The sequence below is a fragment of the Hyla sarda genome, chromosome 2 (genome assembly GCF_029499605.1).
Source record: "Hyla sarda isolate aHylSar1 chromosome 2, aHylSar1.hap1, whole genome shotgun sequence".
In the NCBI taxonomy this organism is placed as follows: Eukaryota; Metazoa; Chordata; class Amphibia; order Anura; family Hylidae; genus Hyla; species Hyla sarda.
This window is the reverse complement of record NC_079190.1, coordinates 169,218,954-169,244,382: the sequence shown is the minus strand read 5'-3', so window position 1 is coordinate 169,244,382 and position 25,429 is coordinate 169,218,954. Positions and strand designations below refer to the sequence as shown.

At 40.3% G+C, this 25,429-nt stretch overlaps 1 protein-coding gene across 1 annotated transcript in view; it reads left to right on the top strand.

The window, feature by feature from the left end:
* The first annotated feature begins 6,234 nt into the window (after positions 1–6,234).
* Positions 6,235–25,429, top strand: part of EFNB2 (ephrin B2) — a 42,977-nt gene continuing 23,782 nt past the window's right edge. The window contains exon 1 of the mRNA XM_056555720.1: positions 6,235–6,845. Coding sequence (XP_056411695.1) covers positions 6,724–6,845 — 122 coding nt within the window. The 5' untranslated portion in view covers positions 6,235–6,723. The remainder of the gene's footprint in view (positions 6,846–25,429) is intronic.

Below are 25,429 nucleotides of genomic sequence, written 5' to 3'. Positions count from 1 at the left end.
CCGGACAGCCTTTGGCTGTCCGGGCATACTGGGAGTTGTAGTTTTGCAACAGCTGGAGGCACTCTAGTTTGGAAACACTGGTGTATGGAGCTGTTCATAGACGGGGGCTCTGCTCTGCTGTGATAATATATATATATATATATATATATATATATATATATATATATTATTCAGCTGATCAGACATGTTATGGCACTGCTCTCCAGGCACTGCATCTAGGGTGGTATTTATTTTTTTTAGGCCTCAGTAGAAAGTGTGACAGTGTGCAGGCCTGGGAGTCCCCTGGGATGGGTGTCTGCAGGGGAGACAGCCAGGCTCAGCTCCATTCCTAAAATACCACCGCCACATACACTGCATGTAGTATTCTAAAACCCAATGGCCCAGATTTATCAAACTGTGTGAGAGAAAAAAAATAGTGATTTTCCCCCAGCAACCAATCACAGCTCAGCTTTCACTTTACCTCAGCTCGTTAGCTGAGCTGTGATTGGTCGCTGTGGTAAATTCACTCTATATATGGGCCTATATCTTTGTATCAACCGCTGTCATGTAAATGATTTATTGTTAGGACAAGAAATAGTGTGACAGAAAATGGTGACCCGTATGGTCATTGGGCCTCACAACGAATTATTGTTACCAAGCGGTCACATTGTCACATATAGCTCAGGGTCGCTTTTATTTGCCGTGCTAATGTGTGCACTCGTATCGCCGCGGAGCACGCTGAAACCGTCCATTCATGTCAAGGCAAAATTATCATTAGTCAATAATGAAATAAATAAATATATATATTTTTTTAAATAAATATTATTATTTTATTTTTTTATGTTAATATTGGACAGATCTCAGCAGGTTGTTAGCAAATATACCATATTGTTAAATATTGTTTTCTTCTTTTTAGTCTATTGCAGTATTTCCCAACCAGGATTATTTCAACTCCCAGCATGCCCAGACAGCCTTTGCCTTAAGTTATAGTTTTGCAACAGCTGGAGGCACCCAGGTTGGGAAATACTGTACTGGACCCTTAAGGTAAATCTACACAAGATGGATTTGGTGATTTGGTGCAGCCATTTTCTGTAGCAGTGTTTCCCAACCAAGGCTGTCTGAGCATGCTGGGAGTTGTAGTTATGCAACAGCTGGAGGCACACTGGTAGGGAAACACTTGTCCAGTAGCTGGAATGTCCTGAGAAGCGGGATTATAGACTTCCATTCTTTCACTTTTTATGCACACATATTATTAAAGGGGTACTCCAGTGGGAATTATTATTTTTTTTTAAATCAACTGGTGCCAGAAAATTAAACAGATTTGTAAATTCTATAAAAAAAATCTTTACCCTTCCAGTCCTTATTAGCAGCTGTATGTTACAGAGGAAATTCTTTTATTTTTTCATTTCTTTTTTGTTGTGTCCACAGTGCTCTCTGCTGACACCTGATGCCCATATCAGGAACTGTCTAGAGCCGGAGAAAATCCCCATAGCAAACCTATGGTGCTCTGGACAGTCCCTGACACGGACAGAGGTGTCAGCAGAGAGCACTGTGGACAAGACAAAAAAGAAATTCAAAAAGAAAAGAATTTCCTCTGTAGCGTACAGCTGCTATAAGTACTGGAAGGATTAAGATTTTTTAATAGAAGTAATTTACAAATCTGTTTAACTTTCTGGCACCAGTTCATTAAAAAAAAAAAGTTTTCCACTGGAGTACCCCTTTAATTATTATTTTTAGCTATCATTTTGCTCGTTTCTAAGTGAAAATATCATTGCTAGTATTAGTTCTCTCTCCACAGTGACATTTCACCTCTTCTACTCACAGTAGCTCTAGTCCCAGCTATTTCCAGGACAGGGTCAGATATGAAGCTCTCCTCTATCTGCCGTTACTTTATCCCTTCATCCAAGGTAATATCTGCTGCCGTAACCCCAGGAAAAGGTTAAGCATGCAGGATCCGGGCCTCAGATGGTCCTTCTAGAAAACAGAAGCAATAAGGCTAACAATATCTGTAACCCGCTGTACACTCAGTGCCGCCTTGTCTACACATCTACTGCTCCCTGCACTCAGGGGAATTGGGTGTCACCCCCTTACAAAATTGGCAATTTCCCGCACATTTTCACCGTACCTTAATTACTGACCTCAACTACTGTGGACACAACTGTAATACAAATAGAATGTAATGGACAGAACATTACATATAGAACGGAACAGGTAATCTACAGAGAACGTAACGGTCGGATAATAAAGCTGGATTGAACTTAACAAATGGTAAATAAATATAAATACAACGTAACTGATAATATAAATAAATTGTAACGGTCAGATAATATAAATACAACACAACAAATAATATAAATAAATTGTAATGGTCAGATAATATAAATACAACACAACAGATAATATAAAGAAATTGTAACGGTCAGATAATATAAATACAACACAACAAATAATATAAATAAATTGTAATGGTCAGATAATATAAATACAACACAACAAATAATATAAATAAATTGTAATGGTCAGATAATATAAATACAACACAACAAATAATATAAATAAATTGTAATGGTCAGATAATATAAATACAACACAACAAATAATATAAATAAATTGTAATGGTCAGATAATATAAATACAACACAACAGGTAATATAAATACAACACAACAGGTAATATAAAGAAATTGTAACGGTCAGATAATATAAATACAACATAACAGATAATATAAATGCAACACAACAGGTAATATAAAGAAATTGTAACGGTCAGATAATATGAATACAACACAAGAGATAATATAAATAAATTGCAATGGTCAGATAATATAGGTAATGTATGTGTCAGTTAATATATGTAGAGAGAACAACAGATAATATTAATAGAATGTAATGGTCAGATAATACTGTATACATATAAAAATAATATAAACAGAATACAACATGTGGACAGATTGACAGTATGTAATATACACACACACACACACACACACACACATATATATATATATATATATATATATATATATGTTACACATTGTGATATATCATCTATTATTTATCTTTACTTTATCGATCGATCTTTTTCAGCTATCATGTATCTGTCTCTATCTACTCTATCTATATCTGTTTGCCTGTCTATGTATCTAGCTCAGTATTTCCCAACCAGGGTGCCTCCAGCTGTTGCAAAACTACAACTCTCAGCATGCCCGGACAGCCAAAGGCTGTCCGGGCATGCTGAGAATTGTAGTTTTGCAACAGCTGGAGGCACCCCGGTTGGGAAACACTGAGATAGATCCATAGATATATCTCTCTAAAATGTATTGATCTATCTCTATTTCCTCTATCTTTCTCTACTATCTATCATCAATCTGTCTCTATCTATATGTCTGTCTATAATTTATCGATCAATCTCTATTATTTATCATCTATCTCTCTGTTTATCTATACCTATTCCTTTTTATCTATCATCTAGCTAGCTATCTGTCTAGCCTTTGTGTCTTTAACTTAACTTTTAGCACGTAGTTAAAATCCATGAAATGACTGTATACACTGATGTATGTGATGTCATTATGGCCAATGAGTAGATCACTGTGCAGACAGTAGTGGCCATTGAGATGTGTTTTAGTTGATGCAGTTTGCACGCACTGTATTCGACAGGTGATAACATTATAATAATAAGGTTCTAGTGTCTGGGCTCCGGGCACTAATGAGGGTGGAGTCAGTGGGTCTTATCATGAATATGAATGAGTTCATTGTACTTTGCATGGGAGGTCTGTACCTATCACATACAATACTCTGGAATACACAGTTTCAGCCTTTTTTTTTTGTTTGTTTTTTTTGTTTTTTGTTTTTTTATAGCTTTTTTTTAATTAAAGTTTTCAGAAGTATTAAAAAATAAAAAAATAAATGATAAATCATTGCTATCACCCCATGCTGTACAAAATAAGCAGATAAGGTTCATAGATTTTAAGATGCACAACTGTGTATTCATGAGGTCATATAACAAAGGACACACAAGGGGGTAAGCTGGATGGTAGGGAGAGTCACGCATAGCGTATACTTTATTCACAATCTGTTGGGACAAATATAATACCAATGGGTGTACAAAGAGTTATACCTCTTTAATATAACTCGCAAAAGACAACCAGACCGCTTATTAAAATATGTTAAGGAGAGAAAAAAAAAAAAAAAAAAAGCTTCACGCTGCTCCTGTATTGGTCATTCAGCTTATCAAAAGGTAAATCTAAACAACAAAATAATAAATCGCACAAGTATAAAGCGTGAAAATAAAATGATAAAGCATTATGTGCCACTGTGCAGATCCATCATCGCTTCTTAAACTCAAGCCATTTAGCCCAGGTGATATTCCGTACTGGTCTTTGTAAGGTGCGAAGATTGTTTAACCTTAAGGCAACCTCATGGGCACACCAAAGCATGGTATCAGACACTCGAAGGTGGTCATTGTGGTAGAAGTATTCCTTTATTGCATCCATCGTATGGGTGGTGGAGTACGTAAGAGTTAGGACACCCTACGGAATTATGAGGGACCAAATTGTTATCTCAGGTTAAGTATGATGGGGCTTTGATCTGACCATGTTATTGTACCCACCAATGTAGATTCTACTATTAAAGGCTGCTCTTATCAACAAGGAAAAAGTCTATTCTGGAGTATGTTTCAAAATCACGTTCACCAGGGTGCTGGATCCTCCATGGGTCATATAGTTGGTGCAAGGATAAGGTTCTGGTATAAGGTGTAGGTTCAGGCCCAGAGTGGGGAGCCGTGGAGTCCATAGAGGGTCATATTAAAGTCTCTGATTAGAAGTAAAGGACCTATGTGTATGGGCTGGATCAGTCTAAGGACCTTTAAGAGGCAGTGGTGCTTAGTGTCCGGGCTATATATTTCCACAACTAAATTATGGGAGGTAGTGAGTTCAACCATGTTATTTTATAATTGATTTGTGCATTCACCAATGGATGCTATATCCTCCTTCATTTTAGTGACCAGGCTTATTAAGTCTGTTGAGTTGTTGGGTTATCAGCCCTCTTCATACCCACTGCTGTGGGAAAACATTCTATCAGCTTTAGAGGATTTTTTATATTATTTTTCCCTGTCATCACATCTCTTAGTTACAAAAGGTCATATGACCAGGAAATTGGAAGTTTTAAACAGTAAATATATATATTTATAATATATATATATATATATATATATATATATATATATATATATATTTATTTTATTTTATTTATCACAGTATGTCCATGTAATTATGTTTCTCTGTTACTTTGTTGTCACAAAACACATGTCCATTAACCAAGCCTTTAACTAGGTCACATGGCTAAATTCCAGTACCACAAGTCCTTATATACAGAGTTAAGCTGTGGGGTCTCTATAGGGTCCACAGCAGTCCTTTCTTTATTCTTCTAGTATGTGTTGTGCTGCTCAGTGTGATCACAGGTGACTTTCCACCCTTCAGTGTCTCTGTAGATTTATTCTTCTGCTATTTTCAGTGCTGGGGATACAACTAACCCTTGGAAGCCCCTCTCGTCCCTGCTCCATTCACGCAGTGCCTGTACAAAGCTGTATGTCTCTCTCCTCAGTGCACAGAGTTTATCCAGCAGTCAGACCCCTGTAGGTTCTTGAGGCAGGGGCTACAGCTGATCCCCAGCAGATACAGTCCTATCTCTCAGCACTCCCTGCACTCACCAATGTGAATGTCTCCTGGGCTCAGGCTCCTTTATCTTCTCAAGGCTGGGACTACATCCCCAGCAGCTCCTTCCATTACGGCTCAGTCTCCTCAGCGTTCCTACACCTCTGTCACTCTCACTCACAGGGTGTGGAGCGTTCAGAGGCTCGACCCCGGGCTCAGGTTCCTTCTCTGCTCTCTCCCAGCTTCTTGCTGCCCCTCCCCTCCTTCACACTGCTGGGGTCGGGAGGCAGACAAATACACAAAGAGCTCACAGCACAGCACTTCTGCACTTTCTTCAGCTGCTTCAGTCCCAGAGTCTCCACTTATCTCATGACAGAGGCACTAAGAGGACAGGAGAAGCGGACCCCAAACATTCACCAAGCCGGTCAGTGCTGTGAATCCCTGCCCTGTAGCTTCTCCAGCGTGTGAGCACTCACATGCTCAGCACCAAGCCTTGATTGACTTAAAGCACAGCCAATGGTGGCAGAGCCTGCAGTCGTCAGCCAATGAGAGGGGCGGGACGGAGGGGGCGGGAGCGGTTTATAGTCACACTGCTCGCTGCTGTCTGCGGTTACTTTGGATGAGTGTGGCTGGAGGAGCAGACATCACATAGACAAGAGTGGAGGAGCTCCTGGCACACACACTGCCATCTCCAGCCACTGGCACAGGACCGGCCCAGGGATTTAGCAGCAGGCATTGTCGCCGGGCATTGGAGTATATGGACTTACCTTGTAGAGTTGGATCATTCAGTGCACTTTGGAATCATCCATCACTGTGGGCTGGTTCCCCCGAGGATCAGTGGTGCCAGGTGGGCACAGAGAGCGGATGCTGGGCTCCCGTGTAATTCCTGTGCTCGCATGTGATGCCTTAGGATACAGTGTATCCCAGCTGGAGTTTTCAGTGTGGAGTTGATTCTTTTACCCCAGAGGGAGGACTGACCGTGTTGGGCGATCTGGTTGGATAGGGTGCTGATTGGCCACTGGACTCGCTGTACGATCAGGTCCCGGGTTTCTGGATAGAGGATTCCACATTGGCCGGGGTGACACTACACTACTATGGCACTCAGCAGGGACTCCGTGTGGAAGTACAGCCTGGGAGTGTGGATCCTGTTGATCAGGACTGCTATCTCCAGATCTGCAATATTAGATCCTATTTATTGGAATTCCTCCAACCCCAAGTAAGTGTCTGCAATCAGCTGTCACCTATCTATGTGACCTCTTGTGTTGGGCTACTGTGGGCTATGCTGAAGGTTGTACTGGGCTTCTGTGGGCTATGTTGTTGGTTATGCTGGGCTTCTGTGGGCTATGCTGTAGGTTGTGCTGGGCTACTGTGGGCTCCTGTAGTGCTGTAGTAAGGGACTCATAGAGGCTTTTGCCAGGCTACTGGATGGTAGTGCTGAAGTGCTGTTCTAGGTTGTGATGGTCTACTAAAGGGATATAGTGGAGTACTGCCTGCTTCTAAAGTCTAGTGCTGAGCTACTGAAGGGTAGTTCGAGGACTTCTGGGCTACAATTATAGGGAGATTGGGGGTCTGGAAGTGGATCCTTTAAGGACTGGGGATTTGTTTTTTGTTTTTTTGTTTTTTTTACTGGGCTTCTGTGTGTAGTTCGGGGCCACTGGAGGATTGTGATGGAGACCTGGAGGGTTACTCTAAGCTTCTGAAGGGTAGTGTTGGAGTAGTGAAGGGTTATTCTTCTTCTGTTGTATAGTGCTGGACTACTGAAGGACTACAAAGGGGCAATGCAGGGACTAAGAAGTATACTAGAACACTGAAATGTTATGCTGGGATTTTGCATAGTATTGAAGTACAGTAGGATCATGCTGGGCTTCTTGGGTTAGTACTGGAGAGTCATGCTGGGCTTCTTGGGTTAGTACTGGAGGGTCATGCTGGGCTTCTGGATATAGTACTGGAGTACTGCAGGATTATGCTGGAGTTCTGGATGTAGTAATGGAGTACTGTAGAATTATGGAGTACTGTAGGATTATGTTGGGCTTCTGGGTATAGTACTGGAGTAATGCAGGATTATTCCAGGTTTCGTGGAGGGGCAGTACTGGAGTACTGTAGTGTTATGCTGGGCTTCTAGGGGAAAGTAATTAAGTATTGTAGAATTATGCTGGGCTTCCTGATGGTAGTCCTGGAATACTGTAGGGGTTATGCTGGGAAATACTGGAGTACTGTAGGGTTATGGGCTTTTAGAGGGCAGCACTGTAGGGTTATGCGGGGCTTTAGGCGGCAGTACTGGAGTACTGTAGGGTTATGCTGGGCTTCCCGATGGTAGTCCTGGAATACTGTAGGGGTTATGCTGGGCAATACTGGAGTACTGTAGGGTTATGGGCTTTTAGAGGGCAGCACTGTAGGGTTATGCGGGGCTTTAGGCGGCAGTACTGGAGTACTGTAGGGTTATGCTGGGCTTCTGGGAAGGCAGTGCTGGAGTACTGAAGGATTATATTGGGCTTCTGGGGGGGAGTACTGGAGTACTGTAGGGTTATGCTGGGCTTCTGGAGGGAAGTACTGGAGTACTGCAGGATTACGTTAGGCCACTGTGGCACTATTATGTAAACAGTGTATGGCTACATTGCAGGAGCCCCGGGTGATGCTCTCCAGGATTGTGTGTGCCCTGCATGGTTGGGTTTGCAAGCTCTTTCTATTGTAAAGCCCTGTGCAGATCTCCCTGATGTGCCGGGACTGGGTCTTAGCCATATGTACACCAGGGATATAAGAGACTGTTACAGATCTCAGGATTGTGTGAGCCCATATATGACTGTCAGTAGCAGATATATAGATATACTAGCCCCAGTAGGGCCTTGTATGCCCCGATCACACACAGCTTGCAGGCACTTGTTCTCTGTGCTGTGTGTCCCCAGTGTAAGGTGCCTGATGTGCGGTGCATAGTGATCTTCTTCATTGTAGGCTGTGTGTGGTATAGGGAACACAAAGGATGGCATATCTCTCTAGTGCAGTGTGCCAGCTCCCCTAGACTGGCACTTCCAGGACAAGCTGCTTGTGTTAGGCCATTAATCAGCTCAGTGCTGGGACCTCAGCTGGCATACAGCGGGTCGAGGTGCAGGCACAGTATGGGCACCCTCTTATTTCTTTAGTCTGTATCTCGGATTATAATCTTCTTTACACAGGGGACTTTATAGTATATGGAGTATTTATGTGTTGGATGAGATGCTTCACACCTTACTTATAAAGCTTGAGATATGACTCTATACTGTAATATTAAACTGCTGTAGATTGGACAAAGCACAACCCAAGCCTTTAGGAAGCTTTTACTAGGCGATGACTGTGTCTGGGCTGAGGTCACTGCTCTGATGTGCTGCCTGGTAGAGCATTATGCACCGAGGGGCTGTCTGTGTATTAGTAGCAGGGGCATTAATGCTTGTACTACATGACAAGGGGACTTATTCACTGACCCAATATCAATTCAGGTGGCAGTGTAACCTTTTGATATGTATTGATGAGTAGTAATGCGTTTAGTGCAATGAAGCCATCATGTATTTCAAATGCATAGACTCCTTTTAGTGTATAGTTTTCCAGAACTCAGCTGTGATCAGCTAGACCATCTATGTCCAAATTGTAGCCCTCCAGCTGTTCCAATACTACAGGTCCCGGCATTCTGGGAGTTGTAGTTTTGCAACAGCTTGAGAGCCACAATTTGAAGACCCCTGAACTAGACAACAAGGCACTACTAAGCGCATTTTCTCCAGAAATCCTTATTAGAATGGAAGTGATGTACCTACCCTGTACAGTATTGAGAGGGTTAAATGAGAAAGCAATGTTGGCTTTTTCCAATCTCGCACTCCGTGGTAGCTGGCAGAGGATTTGCCATTTAATATAGCGCTGTATGGAAGTACAAGGCGAGCTATCCACTAGACCAGTTGTGTGTATCATTGTCATTGTATAAATTATCGTGAGTATATTACCGAGCTGGCAAACCTGAACTCATCCCGTTCCTCCCAATATATTACTTTCCAAAAGGTTCACTTGTTATGTTAAAGAGACATTTGGAAAACCAGTGATCACGGCAGTCCTACAGAGGTCACTCTTTCAATGCACAATGACGGCTCTTCTTATAGACTCCTATGGTTTCAGCCCATGTTAAAAGCCAACCATTTGATGGCCTCACCGCATTTGAATTTTTACATTTTTTATTTTATATAATTATTCAGTGTTGTGTTTAGATTGCTGCACATTGTAGATTACAATATTATTACTACGATAACACAATTCTTTGCTGTTCAGTACTGCACCCCATACATGAAGCCATTCCAGTATATGGCTATACACCTATATTTAGTTTTTCAGATAGTCCAGTACAAATGGCAGCAGTGTGCTTTCTTCTCCTCTGCGTTCTACAGTAGCTACCTATCAGTCATACAGAACTAACATTAAGTGCGTCACCTATCCCTCCCGGGGCAGTACTGTGCTCTAGTTTGTTCTCTACTGTGTGTCTCCATGATGCAGAAAAGTATTCCTCTACTGCTGTTATTGTCACATATTAGGAGTTAAACCACAGTCCTATATTTGCATTCGGCGGACATTATCATTGAATAATACATGTCATCTTCTTCTTTGGGGATTGGCGATTAAATATGAATGTCGCTCTCTTCACATGTTAGTGTGGTCCAGTGATTTCTTGAAGCACATTAAATATCCAAATATGACTGTGGGGGATATGGAAGGAGGAAAACTTTCATTACTAGTTTAAAGAAGACACATCCTCAGTCTCTCCTATGATCAGAGGGCCTCTGCTTTCATGTTCCGGCCCTTTCAGCCAATATTATGGATCTGCATTATTCTCATGGCTAAACAGGGCTGCGCTTGAATAACCGCACAAGATATAAACACATTCTTCATAGTTTATCGCTTGTCACTACTAATACTCTTAGGAAAAACATCTCTTTTGTTCTAGATTCTAAAAGGAAGGTATGTGCTGGAGACGTCATAGCCATGGCAATCAAAGGTTTTTGCATAGATATATTTATATATGTCAGGCTGCTGCCTTTATGGTGTTAATTCTTGGATGAATAGTCTGATTCACAAGAGATCATATAAGGGTTGAGTATATTTGGATTACATCTAGTTCATTTCATTTTCCAACTAAAACTGGAAAGAAAGCCTTTTTAGTGTGTGTCCATGTATTGGCTTGGTGACTACTTGGTTAATCACTACTGAAGGTAAAGGACCAAGCTGAATGTATATAAGAGGCATCTAAGCATTGTATGGCTAAGGTAGAGTTCTGTGGGTAAACAAGTGCACATTCAGTTTTATGTGAATACCCCCTTGAACTCTGGCCCTGGGTTCCCATTTAGGTTAATCATGTCGGTTTTAATATAGAATGGGAAGAAAGGAGAACGCACCAGGGGTGGAATAGTTGCTGCTTTTACATGCACATTCCTCACATTTTGTCAGCATGATAAACTGAATGCGATGGTCCTTGTTCCAAGGGGACAACTGAGCCAGCCCTTGAACAAAGTGCCCGCTGAAACCATATCTCAGTCTCTGGTAAACTGCTGTAGACAAGAATTTATTTAGGAATCCTTTCCCCTGGGATGGCCCTTTTAACCCTCCCAATTACAGCTTCAAGCTGAGGAAACAAAAGCCGCGGATAAAATGGTTAGCTAAATCTCCCTCACCCAAAGTTTGGCTGAAGACACTTGGAGGACTAATGCAAACATCTTTATTTCATTATCCTTTCCCATTGCTTTGACACCTGTGCACCATATTAGCTCAGGTAAATGACTGACATCCACTAGACCCAGAAGAGGCTGAGATCTAGATATACTGATTCCCTTTTATCTTTCTTCCATGGTTCATCTGGGGTTTAATTGTTACATTATCTCTTGTAATTATCTCCAAGACTCTTATCTATAAAGCTGGCTCAGGTAAAGCGCTTTGTTTGGCTCGGTAATTGTCTTTAGATTGTCACTGCAAAGTAAAGAACAATGAAATGTATTTATTTGCAGGTACATTTTCTTGGCCCTGTTTACTAACAAGCAGAACAGTATGGGAAATCTCCTATATGCAGTGGATTACTATAAATCATGGAGGCCGCTCTCACATATCCCCGGGTTCATAAAGCGAAGGGAAATATCAATTACCAGGGAGAATAATGAAAGACCTGACCATCTGTAATCTACCATCTTCAGTCAGTGCTCACATTGGGGTTTACCTTGAAACATGTATAGAATGTCAGATGCCTGTGAGCCACAAGGCGATGCTTGCACCAAATACGCTCCTAATGCCCTGCTGCAGTAGACGACGTGTAACAAGGAAACCAAATGACACCGAGTTCTTGCATTTTCCTTGGTAATCTGTTTGTTGAAGCATTTTATTGAAGGTATTACTGTCAGCTCATCCGTCTTCCCTAAAGACTTACAATGTCAACCCTCCTAGCGATTGCCAGCCGGACAAAGCCGAGTTATGCACTTTGTCACTTTGATGTGTTGCATTTTCTTCTCATGTATAAATCATAAATATCGATTCTTCCTGTAATTCCCAGAAACACAGTTAAGCTATCCTGAGGAATATTTTAGCATGGAAATATAATGTCAGATTTTTCACTCTGCCCTTCTGGAAAATGAGGCCTGAAAGCAGTTTGTAAAGTGGTATCATGGCCCATAATGCAGATGTTATTTGTAAATAATATTATATTAGCACTCGTCGGCCATAAACAAGGTTAAGTCATCATTCCATCTAATATCCGGATAGAATCCATTGCCTTGTGTTATTTATTACAAGACACACTTTATGGAGGGCTCAAAGGGCAGTCACGGCTCAGCTGTAGTCTGTCTTGGTGAACGTGTTAAGATGATTTCGCATTTTACGGCAAGCTTTCATTACAGGCCTATAAAGTGGCTATGCTTTCTATTTGCCTACAAACAACGTCATGATCACCCGGCAATAACCAAACATCAGCATTGTCAGGTGGCCAGTAAAATGGATCAAGCAACTATCTGCCATTATTTCATGCTGTACAATATACAGTAGATAACGCTTTCACCTCAGTACATGGACTATATTAACAAACAAGAAATAGGTTCTTAAAGTAGTAAACAAAGTATCATAGTGAAATAATTCAAGAATTCTCCACTAAGGCTGATGCCAACATTTGTTAAACACAGCCACAGATAAGAAATAGGTTTCTGTAAAGTTGAGCCGTCCTCGTTACTGGATGAGATGAGGCCATTTTGCATGTCAGGTTATTGCAGGGTGATCATGATATTGCCAGTAGCCAAATAGAAAGTAGAGCAAGTTTATAGGCCCGTAATCAAAGTATGCTGTAAAATGTCATGTAAATATCATTGTAAAGTTTTAACCCTGTCCGCCTACATTTCTGTGATTCACAGTGAGCATGGTAGCCATTTTGTGTGCAATCTTCCTTCCTTAAATTTTTTATTTTTTTTTTTACTGCCGGTTATGAGTGCCAGGAGCTATGTGCACTTTTACAAATCTTTTTTATTTTTTCCTATTGAAATACTGTTCCTAAAGCATGCTGTATTTTTTTTAAAAACACCAAAAGGTGTAAAAAGTGCCTGCTTCCAGTACAGTTTATAGTTCACTATTGATCTATAGCAAACATTTGTCTATAGACATAAGACATTAGAAATCAGTATTTTTTCTTAAAACGTGTCTGATACCTCCATGAGGTCGGTAGTTTCAAGCCTCTATCTCAATGATGTTGCAGTAACAACCATATATATATATATATATATATATATATATATATATATATATATATATACATACAGTGATCCCTCAACTTACAATGGCCTCAATATACAATAGTTTCAACATACAATTGTCTTTTCTGGACCATTGTAAGTTGAAACCAGATTCAACATACAATGCTACGGACAGTCCAGATCTGTGAAACGTGTCAATGGCTGAAAGAACCGACCAATCAGAATGGGCAATTTACTGGTAAAACCCCTGTATTACTGAAGTGTATGCACTGACTGATGTCTGGTAACGCCCCCCTACAGTACAGGGAGGTATTACATGTTCTGTACTCTTTACCTGTATTACTGAAGTGCATGCAATGATTGGTGTCTGGTAGCGCCCCCTACAGTACAGGGAGGTATTACATGTTCTGTACTCTTTACCTGTATTACTGAAGTGTATGCACTGACTGGTGTCTGGTAGCTGTACACTTAACCTGTACCAGGGTTAGCTGCTCCTTTGGACACCAGGTGAGGGCGACTCCATGTTACTTTTTTAGGACACTGTGTCTACTGTACAGGACCCAGAAGAAGCTCCTGTCCTCTACATAGACCAGTGTTCACCAAGCAGGGTGCCCCCAGCTGTTGCAAAACTACAACTCCCAGCATGCCCGGACAGCCTTTGGCTGTCCGGGCATGCTGTGAGTTGTAGTTTTGCAACAGCTGGAGGCTCCCTGCTTGGGAAACACTGACGTAGACAGTGATTTACAGCTCCCAGCAGATCTTTCTTACTTTTATATGTAAGGATTTGCTTTATCTATATTAGTTATCTACTTATTTTTCTTTACTCCTCACTTTTTCCTATTTTTGATGACATTTTTGGGCTTCAGAACCAATTACCAGGATTCCATAGAGTTCTGGTCTCAACATACAATGGTTTCAACTTACAATGGTCATCCCAGAACCAATTAATATTGTAACTTGAGGGACCACTGTGTGTATATATATATATATATATATATATATATATATATATATATATATGCCATTAGTATACTTCTAGTGGTTTCTAGGCTATCTTCCAGTTCACACTTCTTGATACAGTGATGTCATTAGTTTCTAGGTTGTATCTGTTATTAGTTTTACAATGGCTTCGCCTCAAATAAATGAGAAACAAGTGTTTCCCTGGCCGGCCAGACTTTAAACATGACTTACATGTATACATAGCAGACAGGTCATTTATTGAAGTGTTGGTATGTGTGTAAGCTTCTGTACAGGCCGACGAAGGTAAAACTTGTTTTTCAGGTCACCCATCATACATTTTCAGAGACTTTTTATGTGCTTAGTCCTTGTGCCACATTCTGGTAATTAAAACGGGTGTGTTCAAGTGTTTCAAATATTTAGATCCAGGGACTAAGAGGCTAAAACTTCTGTCCAGATTTCACCTCTTCGCATTATTTTTATCCATATGGTATATGAAAGCCAATGGTCAGTATTAGAATAGCGTGGAAAGCTCCTGGGGATTCATTGTTTCCTCAGAGGCAAACAAGACAAAAGACGTGAGCATTTCAGGGCCTGTCTCATAAAGAAAAATGTAAACCATTCACACAGCTTTCCTGTTAGACTTGTTTAATTCTCATTGGAAATTCAGTGCCATACTAGCTGTGTGAAATCTGCTGATTTCTCTCGTAATCCATTTTGTAGCTTCGACTTAAAGACAAAGCTAAAACAATTTGCTTTTTATTTTTAAGCAAATCAAGCCATGGCCATAGTTAATAAGGGGATTACAAGGACTCTGGCTCGATCTATACAGAAGTGATTTCAGTCCACGACACCCTCTAAAGAAACTGATCCCTTTTGATTGAAGTGTGGAAGAAAGGCATGGTGGAGGGAACAGCCGTAACCTGATTGTACGGCAATAGAACCACCGTTTCACGTAGTCTTACAAAACCTTAAGGCAAATAAAGGGTGTAACCATAGCAACACATAGATTAGCTTGATGTAAGAGCTGACACGTATCTGAATGGGTTTATAGACTGAATAACTTGCATGGGGCCTTTGGGCATTTGTAGAGAGCACTAAACTTGGAAGCATGAAATAAACCTTGTGGAAGATGAGCCCTACTTGCTTAGTTAGGTGATCTCTCATGGGAGCCAATGGTGAAAAACAATTTTTTTATTTTTTATTCAACTGGTGCCAGAACATTAAACAGATTTGTATATGACTTCTATTTAAAAATCTTAATCCTTCCAGTACTTATCAGCTGCATTATCTTTTTACATTTCTTTTCTGTCTGACCACAGTGCTCTCTGCTGACACCTCTGTCTGTCTCAGGAACTGTCAAGTGTAGGAGCAAATCAAGAGTAGGAGTAAATCCCCATAGGAAACCTATCCTGCTCTTGACAGTTCCTAAGACAGACAGACAGGTGTCAGCAGAGAGCACTGTTGTCAGACAGAAGAACAACTCGACTTCAGCTGATAAGTACTGGTAGGATTAAGATTTACTTTTTTTTGAGAAGTGATTTACAAATCTGTTTAACTTTCTGGAGCCAGTTGATATGAAAAAAAAAAATGTTTTTCACTGGAATACCCCTTTTAATTTCAAACACACTACAGACAGAAAATAAATGTTAAGAAGAAAAGAACTTCCTCTGTAGTATACAGCAGCTGATAAGTACTGAAAGGGTTAAGATTTTTAAATAGAAGTCATTTACAAATCTGTTTAATGTTCTGGCCCCAGTTGATTTGAAATAATAAAAAATGTCACCGGAGTACCCTTTTAATGTGTCTCCTAGTACTAACAAACCTGTATTTTTGCTTTTATTTTCTATGCTATTTCTACTTGGCAGATACTATAGGTTTTTACATTAGCTTAAAGGGGTTATACAGGAAAATCTTTTATATATATATATATATATATATATATATATATATATATATATATGTATATATATATATATATATATCAACTGGTTCCAGAAAGTTAAACAGATTTGTAAATTACTTCTATTAAAAAATCTTAATCCTTTCAGTACTTATTAGCTTCTGAAGTTAAGGTTGTTCTTTTCTGTCCAAGTGCTCTCTGATGACACGTGTCTCGGGAACCGCCCAGTTTAGAAGAGGTTTGCTATGGGGATTTGCTTCTAAACTGGGCGTTTCCTGAGACACGTGTCATCAGAGAACACTTAGACAGAAAAGAACAACCTTAACTTCAGAAGCTCATAAGTACTGAAAGGATCAAGATTTTTTAATAGAAGTAATTTACAAATCTGTTTAACTTTCTGAAGCCATTTGAGATATATATGTATAAAGTTTTTTCCTGGATAACCCCTTTAATACAGTGTTTCCCAACCAGGGTGCCTCCAGCTGTTGCAAAACTACAACTCCCAGCATGCCCGAACAGCCGAAGGCTGTCCGGGCATGCTGGGAGTTGTAGTTTTGCAACAGCTGGAGGCACTCTGGTTGGGAAACACTGGCTTAATAGAACTAAACTGGATCAACATATTGTTACCTAGTTGATAAAGATCCATCAAGATAAAACCACTTCCCTGCCTTCTTATTTTTAGCTACATTTGTGGTAGCTGTGTTTTTGAAAATAAGCCCTACATTAAATGTAACATATTTAAAGGAAGTGTTTAAACAAACATGTCATGTGGCATATCTGATACATATTTATTAAACACGTTTCTATTCCTGGAACACTTCATCTCCTGTTCTCCCAGGTCTTTTGGCTGCTGAAATAAGAAGGGGGGGTTGGACCTGGTTGTTTAAGAGCAGTGCAGAATGTCACATTAAATGCATCAGGCTCTTCTTTGTTTAAAGCCATTGCTCTTTGTTATGCAGTAAAGCAGTTCAAGGAAAGATGATTTCCTGACTTCTGCTCTCCAGCTGAATACAGCCCTGTAAAAGCAAGAAAGAAAAGGCTCTTTGGCTTTTGTTTCCCCCTGCACTTTGTCACTACAGACACAAGATCCACTGAGGAGTGACACTAAACTCCATGCTGAGATGTGGTAGTACAGGTGCAAGAGCCGGAGAATATCTGTTTTATAGCCCAAATGGCTGTTCTTTATGATGGAAGAAGAATAGTCTGGGCTGGGAGAAAACACAGAAGCGAACAGTAACCGTTCTGTCTGCACAAATAATCCTAAACACGCTTTTTTGATTAAGTGCGTCTCAGATGATTTCATTAAATCATGTTCCTTGGCAGGACCACTTGGAGAAGTTTCCAGGTTTTTACATCTTTCTTTGTTGCAGGAAATTCAAGAGCATATACCCTAACGTCACATGGTCTGTATGACAGATAAGGCTAAAAAAATAACCTGTGAGATAAAACGGTAACAGAAAGCATAAAGCCAGGGAGCTGATTTATTTCCACAGATGTAGCAGAGGGGAAGTTGTCATTCATATGTTCTTATCTGAATTTTCATAACTCATCCCGCCGCTAGGGACGCCCACGATCTCAGTGCAGCCCCTGGCAGAATGCCAGGGGCTGCACCGAGATCGCGGGGATCCCTAGCAGCAGGACCCCTGCGATCATAAATGATATCCCATATCCTTTGGATAGGGGATAAGATGTTTAAACCCAGAATACCCCTTTAAAAGGGTACTCCCATGGAAAACTTTTTTTTTTATTTAAATCAACTGGTGCCAGGAAGTTAAACAGATTTGTAAATCACTTCTATTAAAAAATCTTAATCCTTCCAGTACTTTTTAGAAGCTGTATACTAAAGAGAAATCCAAAAAAGAAATGCATTTCTTCTGATATCATGACCACAGTGCTCTCTGCTGACCTCTGGTGTCCATTTTAGGAACTGTCCAGAGCAGAGGAAAATCCCCATAGCAAACATATGCTGCTCTGGACAGTTCCTAAAATGGACAGCAGAGGTCAGCAGAGAAATGCATTTCATTTTTGGATTTCTCTTTAGTATACATCCCCTAAAAAGTACTGGAAGGATTAAGATTTGTTAATAGAAGTGATTTATAAATCTGTTTAACTTTCTGGCACCAGTTGATTTAAAAAAAAAAAAAAAAAAAAGGTTTCCACAGGAGTACCCCTTTAAGTTGGTAGGTTTCACCTGAAACAAACGGATATTACAATGACAAACTCAGCTCTGCTGTATGAATAAATTCAGCTCATCTCTCCATCTACTTGGGTGTCTTCCGATACAGGAGATGTGTCAGGGTCAGCTGCAGTACTGATCCAGACATTTGGACAATATCCCTGTGCAGTATTGAATATAATAAGGCTCTTAAGCTTTATTACCTCTTATTTACCTCATATTTACCTCTTATCACTTAGTCCAAATATTTAAGATCCATTTTATAGATACAAAAAACATTCAATGGATTGTTCAGTAGGTTCCAATAAAGGGTGCACCCTTTGCTAGTGGATCTGGGAATGTGCCAACGTGTCTGTCTTCACCCTGTGCAGGTGCAGACGTACCTGCATAGGGTGTATCTCGGGAGCCTGAGGAACACCTTTAGCATATAAACTAAAGCAGTACACAGTGTATTGATATGCTGTCAGCCAGTGTACATGTAGGTAGCATGTATTTCCTGGAATAACATGACTCGTGACATTGTTTTTGTGGTCAAAGAGTGAATTTAAACAACATTAAGGACAGTTTTACACAAGTATATTTTAAATCTGTATCATGAAGACGCCCATCAGTATTTACTGTACAAAGTACGGATAGAATACTGATGACACATTGATGGGGTTTCATCTGAAATATTTCTGTATTATGGGCGTAATCAGATACGCGTCTGTGAAGCCAGCCTTATGCCAGTTTCACCCTTTTTGTTTTTGTTTTTCCCGAAAAACATTTAGATTTTTTTTCTGTGGCATTTTTTATAGCATTTTTATTGGCATTTTTTGTGTGAGCTAGATGTGTCAGCTGTATTGTTCCCTTAATACAGCATGCACTGTGTATGGTGGTTTTCTCTGAGGCTTCTATAGGATTTTAAAGTGCTACTCTATTATACATTATCGAAAATGCTTGAGAAAAAAGTTAGAAAAACCACATGAAACGTTTGCGTTCTTTTACAAGCATTAAAAAACACTAACAAAAAAATGTGTTACGTGTAGACCTGAAAGACCTTATTGCTTGTGGTGTGATGGTGTTCACCAAGGGGCCATTAAGTCCAAGTATTTATGGAGTAAGGAAGTATAACATTTTGTCTGTGTGTCCAGCAGGCTTTCTGGCTTTTCAAATGGAAACCGGTGCATATTTATGGCATTCAGATGACAAAAGTGAATGGCTTTGGCCTACTGCTTATTTGTATAAAGGAAAGGCTATAGAGCTGATGTAAAGCAGGGCCTGTCTGTCTCTCATTTCCTTTAACTACTGAATGCTTTGCTTTCTACATCTGGCATGTGCCATATCATAAATGTTGTTACGTGCCACCTATAAATGCCTGCACGTCATGCTGGCCAAGCGGGGTAAGTTGTATCCCAGCCATTAGGTACCTGGTAATCCTATTTCTGTCTTCTCTGCAGAAATAAAAGGAAGCAGGCGCCTACAATGCTATTCACTTGTCTGCATTCATTTCTTCACTGACAGTCCACAAGGTTTGGCAGCCTGTAAAGAATAATTCTATTCTACCATTTTCAAGCATTAAAGGGGTTATCCAGGATTAGAAAAAAAAATAAAAAGAGTAAATTTCTTCCAAAAACAGGACCACTCCTGTCTTGAGGTTGTATGTGGTATTGCAGCTCAGTTCCTTTGAAGTGCATGGAGCCAAGTTGTCATACCTCTGACAACCTGAGAATAGGTGTGGTGCTGTTTTGAGAAGAAATTTGCTCTATTTTTCTATTCCTAAATAACCTATTTATGTAAAATCCAACAATGTGAAGACATAATGTATGATGGGATGATGGCGATCAGCCAGTGTGGTAAATGAGCGATTGATAAGCATAATGAGACTAGTGCAGATCATGCATTTTAATGTGTGCACATCTAATGAGGGGCAACTGGCGTTTGGTATCACCCTCCCTTTTTTGGGTCTAGCTGGCAGTTTTCTCAACAGTGTGGCGACATCTGCTATTCAGCATACAGGGCACTGCGTCACCTGATAGGGTGGCGTGACTCACACATTGACTCAGTTAATTGCCATCCCAACCACATTCTTCTTGTTCCTTATCACTGGTTTGGAAAATACTGTAAACTGAAAGTAGGGTAATCTTTAGATAATATTAGCATTATTCTATATGCCAGTCATCAGCTTTCCTTTCCAAACAAATATAGTTTCAAAGGCTAAATGTTTCTCCCCCCCCCATCCTGGCAGCTGCCACCGGCCAACACCCTGTATTTCATTGCGGGATATGGCTGTTAATTACAAAGCAGCTGATTTAGAGCACGACATAAATATTAAGTTTTCTTTCTACCCGAGATTTTAACAGAATTCCCAGGCTACCGAGTCATATATTTCTCCGTCTGTGGCAGGAATATATGTGTTCATGTGGTGAAATAAAAAAACAAAAAAATCTTAAAATTTTGCACAATATCAACAAACTACATATATTTTTATCCTAAGTGATGTCAGCCGCAGCATAGTAGGCCAGACAACTCGCATGGCAGTCTGGAGGGGATATTATGAAGGAGACGGGTAGTCAAACAAATCTAGCAGCGGAGCAGAATAGGAAAATTCAAGGGAATAGAGGAGCACTGTGAACGTGCATATTGCGAGAATACATTTTATTGAAAGTGACACTAAGTAAGGACGGGAAAAAGAGCCCATTCTTGGCACAAGGCATCGCAGCCAACGTAGAGGCGTACAGATCTGGAGATTGAATATGTAATAGAGGTAGAAATTATGATGTCTCACCGAGAGGTTTCACCAGAGATAGCCGGGCAGTGATGTCAGCAGTCAATCTAGTTTAGGCTGAAGTGTGCAATTGAGCAGGGGAGAAAGGATGACTTGTTTTTCTTGCATCTAGTCGCGGTCGAATGACATTTAATTTTAAGGTCGAGAAAGTTGCCAGTTTACAGCTTTTCAGGGCTAGAAAAGTTGCCCATCATGGCCTCTCCCTCCTCTATCGGGAATCCTTATTGTAGTGTTCTAGGCCCGAGTTATAGCAAGCTTTAGGCTAAATAGAATAATTATTTGACTTGAAGATTCTTTTTGCTTAGACAACCAATTTTTTTGTGTGTAAAACACAAGGGATATCCATTGAATTAAAGTTTTCATTTTCCAACTGTTTTTCATCCAGTAAAATACTGTTCTTTATTGATATTAGGTTTTCAAACACCATTCATTCATGGAGATTGTTAGCCTTGCTTAGCCTTTCTATAAGAAACCGTAAAAAAAAAGTTAAGATAGTGACAGATGTAATAGTCGGACTCCCATACTGAGACCTTACTTAATGCATTTTTAACATGTATTAACACCTTCTGTCCTGACGGCTTTTAGTAAAACCTGGAGGGCGACCAACAATAGCCATGCACTGGAAAGACAAAACGGGACCCAACAGAATTCGACATTTTATTGTAAAACCACACTGACTCCAGACAGTTATATGTGGAAAAAGTAGGGTAAGACTGGAAAAATGAGCAATTTTTACTCTTCTGTTACTTCTGTGTAATCTAAATACATTCAGCACACAGCAGTATGGAGCAGCATATGGTGTTAATACATGGCACATAGATTATGTAACTAAAATAAATCTTTAAAATCCCTCACTAGGGTATTAGAAGTAAAGTTAATGGAAGAGAGTACTGTATGATATAAACTGTGTCTGAGCGACAGGGACAGTGTTACTTGACTGCGGCTCTTCTGGTTGCCTTGTACGTACGTCAAGAGTGCAGCCTTTATAGCCATGTTCCCTGAGAGAGAATTACTATGAAATAAGTGACAGTATTCTATATTCTGTTCATACAGTGTTATAAGAATGTTCAGAGAGGAAGCATGAAGAAGAGCTCTCCTCTAGAAGGAGCTTGCTCTCCATTGCCACCTATCTGAATAAGCTTTCCCATAAAACAGTGCCCAGCCCTTTAAAGGGGGAACTCTGCTGCCCCAACGTTTGGAACATTTTGTTCCGAACACTTAGAGCAAGCGACAGGGGTTGTGACGTCACGGCCACACCCCCTCAATGCAGGTCTATGGGAGGGGGCATGGTGGCCACTACACCCCTCCCATAGACTTGCATTGAGGGTGTGTGGCATGACGTCATGAGGGGGCGTGACCATTATGTCACAACCCCTGCCATCCACACCCAGCATTCTAAACGAACGCCGGGTTCTGCACAAAGATCACAGGGCTCCCAGTGGTGGGATCCCTGCTATCAGACATCTTATCCCCTATTCTTTGGATAGGGGATAAGATGTCTAGGGGCAGAGTACCCCTTTAAATATCCTTGAAACATGACAAGGGAAGCATCTTCTCCATAAAGAAGAGTTACTCATCAGTAGACCATTCTTTTGGGGGTACTGTACAGACCAAGGTGCTGGCTTGCTGGAAGAGACAGTGGAGATTCTTTACCATGCATTGTATCACCTAGATATTAGGCAGTCTTTTTTTTTTTTTGCATATACTGTGTGATACGGTGATGTAAAATTATGGGTTAAAACAGATCCACAAATCTAAAAAAAAATAAGGAACGTACGTGTTGCCATTCAACTGCTAATTGCATATCTTGTATGCATTTGAGATTGACTGTCATATCATCTGTCACCCGCAGCAAATGGTAGATAAATATTCCTTTATTTACTGGCATGATGCAGATATGTCATTAGCATTTTTTTAAAACCAGTTTAGGGGAAAAAAATGACATCACTCAGCATTTGCATTTGGCATGAATTATTTTCCAGGCTTCTGTCACTGTTTATCTAACGCCTCGCCTGCACATAGCAAGACAGGACCCCACCCTCCATTGCAGTCTGTGGTTTGGAATCTTGCTGCTGGGAATCTGACTGTACAGGTGTGAATTACCTGCATATTAAACTGATGGTATGCTATAAACTAGATTATGATGGGGAGACATCTGTCCATCTGTCAGCCGGTCTTATCCATTGATTTATGGCTTGGATGTAGAGCCAGTTGTTTAACAGGTGCCAGTAGGACTGCAGGAAGTCTTCCAGCACTTCTCTAAGAGGCACTGGTAGCTGTTGAGGTCCTTTTTCCTCACTAGTTAATAAAAGACCTGTATGCTGCTATAGACATCCTGTGTTATTTGTCTAAAGTGTAACCTTCAAATAGACACTTTGTTCCAAGGCATCAGATACAACCTTGGAGCTGAATAAGAACCATTCATATCAATGTATCAGGAGGATCATTGGATCAGTATACCAAAAGACATTAAGAACTGAAACAATAAAATATAAAAGTTGTCTTCTACTCTTAGATATGTTTCTGGTAAGCTTAAGATACAACTAGTGTGACTACCATCACAGCATTCCAATAGGTTGGCATTTTGAAATAAAGTGGTAATACATGTGAAATTCCCTTACCATGGATTACCGTGGCAGGTTTGATCTGGCGCAGATTGGTGGAAATGACGTTATGAACTATTTCTTCAAACAAATAGAAATGCCTTTGTGTAGGTTTATTACCTGATAGAATAGAAAACTCAAGCACATGCTGTATATTTCTTTATTCTGAAGGATCCGACCTTGGTGATGGCATTGCACCATTAACCAAAGGGTTCGACCTGTGTCAGAGCAGTGAGAAAAGCTTCATATCTTTTACTGTTTACATGGTTTTGTACGTTATACAGATTGACAATACAATGTGATACTTTGAATATAAATACGTGTGGATACATTACCCGCACTGATGAATTGAACAGACCAAGGAAAGGTATCCGGTGCTAAAAGTAAATTGTGCAGATGTGAATGGTGAAATATAATATTATTGTTACATCAATAGCAATTGTGAGACAGAGGTGGGAAATTGATTAAGAATTGAGTCAAACTATACACAGCCACACAGGTTCTTTGTTACGGAGAACATGAGGTCACTGGGGGTAAGAACTGCCCCCTCTAGCTTTGTCAGTATAAATTACTATTTAGTAAATAAGAAAGCCTTCGATTGTACTGCCATACAGAAATGTGCTGGAACACGCCTAATAAATACTTGTTCAACTGGTTCCATTTCATCTGAGCACCACAGTAAAATAGTTCCTAAAAGTGCCTGTAGTTTCAAATCTTAATAGCAATCTTTTATCCACAGAATGAACATTAGAAACACTTTGTTAGCCAACCAGATATATAATAACATTATGTACTACTTATGTTTAGAAACTATAAAAGAGCTCTATTTATAGCCAGGGAGAAATTGTCTATTAAAAGGATGGATAAAAGAGTCTAATTACTAGTTTGGTCCATAAAACATACTGTAGGCATGGCAGATGTAATACTCTGGGTTGTCTTTTATGTGCGTTACATTGAAATAACATTTAGCGAGCCTATTACAAGGCTTGTCTATCGTGCTGGGAGGGTCATGTGAACGATTGCTGTGTCGTTCGTGCAGCTCTTTGCTTTATTCCTTTTACTGTAGTACTTCCCGTGTTATGCGGGTAGATGTGCAGCTGACAAAAAAAGATTTTTTTTAGCAGGGCAAAATGAAGCAATCAGCCAACTGAATGAGCTCATTTGTGAGCTAATCTCTGACTGCATTACACTGGGCCCAACCAGCCCGATCGGCTAATAATTGCCCTGTGTAGTAGAGTCCTTTTACTCTCCCATCTAGTGTAATGGACAGACAGGGGTAAGGGATGTCTATGCCACAGATCACACAGATAAGCTGTTATATACCCATCCAGAGGTTTAACATGTTCCTTATGGGCCCTCTAATTAAGCTCTATGTTTACCGTGTACCATTTATTATACTGGTATTGTATGTGGCCCACCTCAGACACCATGACCTTAGTGAGACTTCTTCCTCTATAGTTACACCCTAGTACCCACCATAAATTCCATTTATTATATTTGGGCCACCAAAGAGTGAGGTTGCATTCCAAGAAAGTATGCCACATGTGAATTTAGCTTTGTAGTTCACACAGGGGTTGACACCCAGCAAACTCGTGAATTTAAGATCATGCATCATTGTAACTTTAAATACTCCATGTATAATGCCCTCATGCCACCTATCCCATTGT